This window comes from Endocarpon pusillum (genome assembly GCF_000464535.1).
Source record: "Endocarpon pusillum Z07020 unplaced genomic scaffold scaffold4769, whole genome shotgun sequence".
Taxonomy (NCBI): Eukaryota; Fungi; Ascomycota; class Eurotiomycetes; order Verrucariales; family Verrucariaceae; genus Endocarpon; species Endocarpon pusillum.
Genome location: NW_006916460.1, coordinates 1 through 8,919, shown reverse-complemented (window position 1 = coordinate 8,919; position 8,919 = coordinate 1). Strand labels below are relative to the sequence as shown.

At 40.4% G+C, this 8,919-nt stretch overlaps 2 protein-coding genes across 2 annotated transcripts; both read left to right on the top strand.

Annotated features, from left to right (window-relative positions):
- Nucleotides 1–11: 11 nt before the first annotated feature.
- Nucleotides 12–475, top strand: EPUS_09339 (uncharacterized protein; the record flags this gene model as incomplete). Its single annotated transcript, XM_007805841.1, has 2 exons — nt 12–44; nt 110–475. The coding sequence occupies 2 exons, from the start codon at nt 12–14 to the stop codon at nt 473–475; spliced, it is 399 nt and encodes a 132-aa protein (XP_007804032.1).
- A 2,072-nt stretch (nt 476–2,547) lies between these two features.
- EPUS_09338 (uncharacterized protein) lies at nt 2,548–3,915 on the top strand (the record flags this gene model as incomplete). Its single annotated transcript, XM_007805840.1, has 1 exon — nt 2,548–3,915. One exon carries the CDS (start codon nt 2,548–2,550, stop codon nt 3,913–3,915), a length of 1,368 nt encoding a protein of 455 aa, XP_007804031.1.
- Nucleotides 3,916–8,919: the final 5,004 nt, after the last annotated feature.

Sequence of the window (8,919 nt, the reverse complement as noted above, 5' to 3'; positions counted from 1 at the left end):
CCAGAGTATCCATGTCTTTGCAACCATCAGTTGGAACTTCAAGGGTACCCTCCACTTCTATACTGGCACAGGGAAAGGCGGAAGGCTTATCCAAGCTGATTATGTCAAGATTTTGGAGGAGGTTGTTGCCCCAGAATGGGATGAAAATCTCATTCTGATCGAAGATAACGATGGACCACATGGTACGAAGGGTGCTGCTGACAATAAGGTTAAGCAAGCCAAAACCAAGCTTAACATCAAGTGGCAAGCTCAGCCTTCTAATTCGCCAGATCTCAACCCTATTGAGACCATTTGGCGCATTATCAAGCAGCGTTTAAAGAATAGGGGGGTCATCTTCCAGACAGAGGCGCTGAAGGCTGCTATCCAGGAGGAATGGGATAAAATCACCATAGAGGAGATCAACAATGCTATCTCCACCATGCCAGATAGAGTAACTTGTTTGCAGGAGCGTTTTGGGAAGGCCATACCCTATTAGAGGGAGTAGATAGAAATGCAGAATCCTTAACTGCAAAGAATTTTGGCGCCAAGCTTCGGGCCGAGCTGCTGATGTACGTTGCTTAGATGGTTTCGTCAGGTCTAGCCGGGTTGAGGACTCTTGCTGAGGTTCCCAAGCTTGCCCTGGGAGAGTAGGTGTCGGCTGCAGCGAGTCACGGAGTTGGCGAGTAGAGAAAGCTTCAGGTGGACGCGATGTGGTAGGGTTTAGCCTCCGAGAGTCTGGTCTCGGATTATCCGTAGGGCCCACCCGAGGGGGTGTTTGCCGCCTGAGGGTCCGCTCTGGGTTTTCAGGCGGTTGCTGCGGCACCCAATTCAGTAGCGGGGCTGTGGAAGAGCCGGGTGGCAAGTACTGTGGGTACTGTGGACTGCCATCACTTCCGCTGCCAGGCCTTCCAGACTGCTCTGAATGTGTTTTCCGTTCTGAGCTCCTGCTCCTGGACCTCTCAAGTCCAGCATTTATATCAGATGTTCTGGGTGGTCGAACTTTAGCTCGACCAATTCGTGAGAAAAAATTTGAAGACATATTACGGTCCTTTATGAATGTGATCGATCTTTCTTGGATGTTTCTTGATAGTGGAGATAGTTGTATAGAGACCACGGCAAGAGGATTAGACACGAATCTTCTTTTGGAGTTTTGGTATTCTTGCAATCTGATTTGAGTCAATGAGTGGCTATTTGAGTTCAACCATGTGTGTCAAGTCAAGAGGAATAGAAAATGGAAATATCTGGGAGTTCCGCAACAACGATGCACTTGGTTTGATTTCCACGGCGGTGTCTGCATATGTGGAATTGCAGACCTCGCAAGTGAAGGTTTGACAATCGACCAGGGCCAGCGTTGGCGCCGTGGCTGACGTTGCCCAGAGCGAATAGGAGGAAGCACATGCCACTGGTGACCAACGCCCGATGTATCACAACGCCCGATGCACACAAAGCGCCCCATGCAAGCAAAGCTGACGTTGTCCAGAGCGAATAAGAAATATGTACTAGTTAGTGACCAACGCCCGATATATAGACAACGCCCCATATGAGTAACGCTGACGTTATTAGAGCGAATAGGAAGTATATGCTGGCGACCAACGTCCGATGTATGCATAACGCCCATGCAGTACATAACGCCCCGTACAAGCAAAACGCCCCACGCAAGTGCGGAACGCCCCATTCAAATGTGGAACGCCCCATGCATCGAGCAACGCCTCATGGAATTAAGGAGCGTCCCACGCAAATGGATGCCCCATTTACTGCAGTTCAGAAAATTGGCGGATACAAGAACGACCCAACCTATAGTTGAAATCGGAAGAAAGCACCTCTAGTCGATTCTGGCACATGCAATCACTCTCAGCGAGCTTTCCAATCATGCCTGCAGTTGATGATTCACACGACCAAGTGCACTCCCCGGTGGGCAATGGTATCAGTAGATAAATGATTAATTGAGAGAACGATTCCTAGGCCTGGCCTTACATTGGTCTTTCATTGGTCTTTCATAGGTACATTTTACACCGAAGGTGGGGAGTGCAGCTTCAGCCTCACGATAATCGACGATGGGCTCCGAGACTACCTGTGAAACGAGCACTATTAAGGACACGGTCATTTACAAGCTCTGTTTCTGTTATAGCTGTGACAAGGCTGTTACTAGCCCTGTGTCACCTTACTGTTGCTGTATTGGTATGCTATTATAGGCATACCGAGAACGTACAAACACTCCGTAGACCCTCCATAGACGTAGATTTGAATTCGAACAGCTGTCGAACGACAGGAGCGCTTATTGGTTGTTTTGTCTACGCGAAATCCCTGAGTTTCGCCTGCTTTTGATTGGTCAATTTCTCCTGCAAGTTAGCAGCTAATTTCGCCGCGCCTCGCAGCATTTGTACTTATTTCTGCGCCCTGCGCCCCCTTTTTGAGAGAACAGAGAGCCGTTTCTTCATCCTCCTACGCAACAGTTATCGCGCTACAACAGCTTTCTATCACAAAGTATCCTCCGTTTGACACTACCCTTTGGGGCTCCGCCCATAACACAGTCGAGCTGACGTCTCAACAAGCGTGATCGAAAACATCATGACTACAATTACAGCAGTTGCACTTACAGCTGTGATAGGATACATTGGCGCGGAGGTGGCCGAAGAATGTCTGTTGGAACGGTTGCTCTGGCCTCAGAGATTCAACAATGACATGAATGTCTGGATTTTCCTGCAGCAGAGTTTCTTTGGGACAATTGGTGGACCACTTCATAAAGCTGCTCTTAAGACTCTTGACAATCTAAGAGCGAAGGGCGTGTACACTGGGCCATGTCGTGGACATATGCTTGGGACTATGTTTTTCTCCGAGCTCAAAATTATGCACTTCCAACGATGCAAACAGGAGCGAATGCTTATACCGGAAAAATCACGGAATGGCTTCTGGATCCGGGTTTTGCACAACGTCGATACTGACAAACATGTGAGCTTCAAAGTACCAAAGCAGGATAGCGAATCGAACCAACCTAGCAACACTCACCGATCACTGCAGCCAGTCTATCATTTGAAACTCGGTATTCCCGCCGACGATCAGGAGCCAGGTCACAAGGATGTCTGTGTAAAAGAAGACTGCGTAACCTGGGCTGTTATCTCCAATGCCATCCTCAGCGAGTTTGTTTCAATATTGGCATCCTTGGTTGCTGGGCTGAAACTTAAAAATTTGCTATTCTGTCTTTATATTCTTCTGCCTTTACTGTTGAGATTACTTCTGATCGTCTTCGCAGTCCGTCGAGGAGGTCTAATGTCAAAGCAAGATTTATTAAAGGTAGCCGAGAACGAGAACACCAAATTGTCCAAGGCAGAAGCCTTTGAGGTGGCTGATCCAAATTACAAATTTATGGTCATTGAGGGGCCACAGCCCGTGATAGTCCAATTCTTCAGGCATTATGGCCACCCGATGCGGGACCGGAATTCGCTTTGGGCCGGTGATCGCGTGAGAGAAGTAGCATGCATAATAGTTGTCTGCTGCTTGTTTCTCTATTTCCCAGTTGGGCTTCTTCTAGCGCAATGGTCAGATGAAGATGCCCAGCATCTGTGGCTCGGCTATCAACTATACGCTATCTTCGCTATGCACATAGTTCGGATTTTTGGATGGCAAGACCTAGGAAGAACCGAGAAACGGATAGCAAGATTACTTAGTAACGGAACGACTATTTGGTTTAAGACCAAATCCGGGTGCGCTGTATCTGCGTCCCTGGTCCTATACGCTGTCAACAAAAATGCGGACGGCAAACGCAAAGTGCAAGAGCTCATCGATCAATGCAAAAAGCAATTGGCAGAAGGAACGCAGCTACCAGAAGGAGAGCAGCTGGCGGCAGGAGAGCAGCTGGCGGCAGGAGAGCAGATGGCGGCAGGAGAGCAGCTGGTAGAAGAAGAACAGCCGTCGGAAGAAGAGCAACTGTCAAATTGAGAGCACTTTAGACCCCTGAGTCGGATAGAATTGCAAGTTGCGAGGCTTGTTCGGATTCTATAGTTAGAAACATACATTGCTGTCTCCACTCTCTCTAAGTTACCTACTCAGCAGTGTCGACGTGTTTTCAGCTGTTGTACACTGGCGAAGGAATAATTGGACAAGACAGTCGAAAGGTACTCAACAGCCTCCTTTAGTACTTACCCGTAAGATGTCGTCGGACGAGATGCAAGAGCAACAATAGGCGTTGAATACAGCCTCCATTTCCTGATTTTTGCTTCTTTGAATGGAGCTCGTTCGTCAGATATAATCTAGAAGCGTACTCGATTTGGTGTTGGAGCCGACGTTCAATATCGCTAGTTGATCAATTGAGCAGTAGAAACTTGTATAAAGTAGCTGTTTATTGTGTACTCCGTAGAAGGAAATAACTAAGACAAGGAGCTACACGCGCCAAGCACATAGGGCACGCGTGGTCATATGACCACGCGACCGCAGGCCATACAGCATTTCTATCAAGTTTGCTCAATCGTACTAAGGCCATGTATAGTTACACTGTGAAAGCTAAGCTACATCATAGCTTCAGCCTGTGGCCAAGCCCCCGGAAGGGCCAAGTCCCTGCAAGACCAAGGAGTCCCCTAAGGGCTCTGTGTCACACAAGTTGCCGCAGCTAAGCGCCCTAGTTAAGGCTTAACATCAGGATTAACTAGAGTATCCCTTGTGAGCCCGAATAGACCCCTGCGTGGTCCTCCTGCCGTTGAGGGTTTAGCGTTAAGAGATACCCGCGTTTAGCGGTGAGATTATTTCTGCAGCCTTAGCATTAGAAACATTAAAATAGTTAAAGTTATACTGCAGTCTTAGCATTAAGAACATCAAAAATACTAAAGTAAAAATAAAACTTAAATTAGTTATATTAGGCTAGATATTAAAGTTAATAATCTAAAAATAAATTATTTAATAGCTCTAATAATTTTTTATCTAAATATATAAATTTTAAGTTAATAAACTTATTATTTAAAGAGTAAAATAAAAAAGAATAAAATAGTATTTATTGAATTGCTGCCAAGCCGCTAGCACAGTAGTAGTCACATGATCTATGGGATGCTGTATCAGGCATAGCGTCATTAACTAGCCACTGAGTAAGATTGCACTTGAACTTCGGCAGGAGTTGGATACAACTTCTGTACGAGTTAACATATCAGTTAATTAATTAAGTACAGACATCCTTAGATAGCAGAAGCAGTTTTAGCGTTATTTTCAACAGGTTATAAGCCCGGTAAGCACCCTTTGAACGCTGACAGACAAATAGAACACTAAGCAATTAAAGAAGATCCTAATTGAGAGCATCCTGTTATCCCTATTCTGCAGCTCCTCTGAAAGATCCTAAAACTGCTTAGTAGCTTTAAGTCCTCAAGCCAATTAGACTCCTCTATAGCTCTGAAGCTCCCTAAAGCCCCCTATAGCCTCTATAAGATGAGCAGCACCAACAACAACAATCATAAGAAGCGAGAGAAGCTTAAGGGCTTTGAGAATTGGCCTTATTAGTCTAATTTGGCCTAGTTGTATTTAATAGAAAAGAAGCTATAAAGATATATTACCCCTGGCCTGCTAAATAACCTAGATAACTACAGGGCCGCAAAGGCAGCATACTACTTAAAGAGGGACATCAATAATAAGCTGTTCTAAGGCATTAAGACTATTAACAACCTATAGCTTATTTAGAATCATCTTAAATCAGTATGTTTGTAAGCTGGGCAAGGCATTATCTACACGTCTTTATAAGAGCTCTTTTCTTATCCTATTAATTACAAGTCTCTTAGCCTTAAGAAGTCTATTAATGCTTACATTAGTAAGATATTAGCTATTGTTAAACGAATTTGTATAGCTGTTAACTTTACAAGAGACATTTAGGAGGATATTCAAATTATTTAACTCCTTAAAGGCCTTCCTACTTAATTTAATAGCACAAAGAAGCATATTCTTAATCAAAAGGATATAAAGCTAGCTAATATTTAACAGATACTCGCTTCTAAAGAAGTATAGGTTAATATCCCTTATGACCCTAATTAGACCTCTGTAATAGCCTCCTGCTATTAGGAGTATAGTATTTAAGATTAAATAATTTAAACTCATCTTTAGTATTATAATTATGCTGTAGCCTTAGCGTTAAGAACATCAAAACTGTTACATATTACTTTAGAAGTAGGCGACGAGTTCGTAAGATCTTTAGCCTATGTTGAGTGCTATCCTAAGACTACAGAGCTAACAAGAATAATACTAGGGTCGCTCTTATATAGCGAGCATGCCCCTTATTAACGTGTAGTGCCAATTAATACCTGGCGGCCCTAGCGCTAGCGGCTGATAAGCATAGCAGCTATGACATTACCTCTCCCCTCTAGAAGACTCGACATGTTCTTATGTCTAATAAGAAAACAATAGCAGAACAGCAGCAGAGCAACAGCACAATAATAGCATAGCATACTAATCTAATATATCTTTCTGTCACACAGTTACTAGTATCTACTAGTAGTAAGGCCTATTTCTTTCCACAGCAATCTTTACCTAGTACTCTAATCTCTGACGCTGTCCTAACACAACAGCATTAACGCTGGCCTCTATGATTATATCAAAGGGGCTACAACTGCTACTAATGCTATAAGTACTGACGTATCCTAATGTGTGGCGTTCTCAGGCCGAGTAATAGATGGCTCTGCCTTCTTTGCAGAACGCTTTAACTTTGTAGGTATAGTTATAAAAGTAGGAAGTATAAATATAGTATTTAATTATGCTATAATAAGATTATACTTAGTATTAGCTAGTTTTTCTTATAGCTATTTATACTCCTTTTTTAGTATTAGTACTTCTTACTTAAGCTTATTCTTAGTAGCTATCCCTTGTGACCCTGATTAACCCTTATCGTAAGTATCCTTCCTTATAAAGCTTAGCGTTAAGAGATACTCGCGTTTAGCGGTGAGGTTATTTCTGCAGCCTTGGCATTAGGAACATCAAAAATACAGGAGTACCAGACGGCCTTAGTATTATGAACATCAAACTTCGTTAGGACCTAGCTATAGCCTTGGCGTTAAGAACACTAAAAGTGAATTATAAGAGGAAATTTTTACTTAGCTGTAACAGGCTAATTATTAGGGCTAGAAATCTACAAATAGTATTATTTGATAGCTTTTAAAAGGGTGTAAATTAATATGTAGCTTTTGAGTTAATTAGACTCTGATTTATAGAGAAGAAATATAAAAGGTAAAAAAGTGTTAGTTTTTAAAAACATCTTTAAGACTAACTTCATTAGTATAAAAGATAGAAATTTATAAATAATATATTACATATACCTGCTTATAAGCCCTTAGAAAAAGCTTATTTAAGATTTATAACTAAAGTAGTTAGTAAGTTATTAGAGAATAAAGAGTTTAGAGCTTTTCTATTTCTTGTTTCTATCAAAACTTGGCATCTCATACTAATTAATTCTACTACTTTATATCACCTTTACTCTTTTATTTCTCTACCAAATCAACTCGAAATTAGTTCAAATTGATACTAACCCTTAGCCCTGTCTATTATCCAACTCTACTACCTCTAATTTAGCTTCTTCTGCTCAGAAATCTTCAAAAACCATTAAAAACCCTTCAAAATCACCTAAAATAGCGATTTCTCTACGAATTTCAGCTCAATCAGCGCCAGAATCAAGTGCTAGCGCCTCATTTTCCTTGCATAAGCGTACTATTAGCAAGCTATCTGTTGAAAGCGCCGAAAACCAGCCGAATTCTATCGAAAATCCCTTAAATTCACGCATTCTGCGCCTAAAACGTGTATAAAAAGCCTCCCAAAACGCTATAAGCTAAAGGTATACTTACTATAAAGGATACAGGTAATTTAATTAATTAGAGAGCGACTATATAATAGTGATAAAGTAGAAGATTAGTAGAAGAAGGTATTATACAGGCTAAGTCATCAGGCTTATAGCGATATAAAAGATGCAGCAAGCCTAACTATAATATATACAAACCTGTCAGAAGGTTAAAGAGACATCTAAGAAAGATAATAATATAAAGAATAAATGATTTTTCTGTGTTATAGCTATATATAATAGTTAAAAGATTATAATGTAAGAGAAAGGTACGTAGGATAATTATATATATAAGATGATTATAAACCATGTTATAAATAATATATATAAATTATATATATATAACTAGATTACTATCTCTTCTAAGAAAGTAATTTTAATATTAAAAAGGACGTGTTACAAAGGGTTAATACCCAGATTCCTTACTTTAAGATAGAATAAACTATTTATATAACTTTTTATTTATTTTTTTAATAAGTAAAAAGAGGTAATAAGAGGCTTAGTCTGCTTATCTTTGCTACCTTAATCTTATTAATAAATGTAGCTTATTATAATTTCGATCACGTTATAAAGATTTATTACTAGTATATAGTAAGTTGAGTTAGCTATAAATATCTCTGTATAAAAGTATATTAGAGGAGTAAACATTTTAATCTTAAGTGCTTATATAATAGTAACTTTATAAGCTCTTATAATAGCCTAAAGGCAGCGTTCTTAAACAGCTTATAATTTATTTTTAATATCTTTTCTATGCCTTATTATATCCTCTAAAGCATACTAGGCGCTATAGCTATAAAGTAGCACTAGTTGAGTAACTAACATATATATCTAAAGCCCTAAGGAGACAAAGGAGCCTTAGATAAAGCCGGATAGTATTTTTAGGGCGCTTAAGTAATAAACTACTTACGCTTTAACTATATAGAGGTAAGGTTTTTATTATAATGCTAAGTTAAGCTAGACTCTAAGCATCCTGACGTCTAACTTAGAGTTAAGGCTTATATTTATAGAGAGTAGTAATAGTTTAACTAGTATATTAAATCCCCTAGATATATAAGAGAAGTAGATTAGGTTATATTTAGACGAATTAAAAAAGGACTGATAATAGGTTACTTATAATTTATATATAAGATATATATATTTAAGGTTTC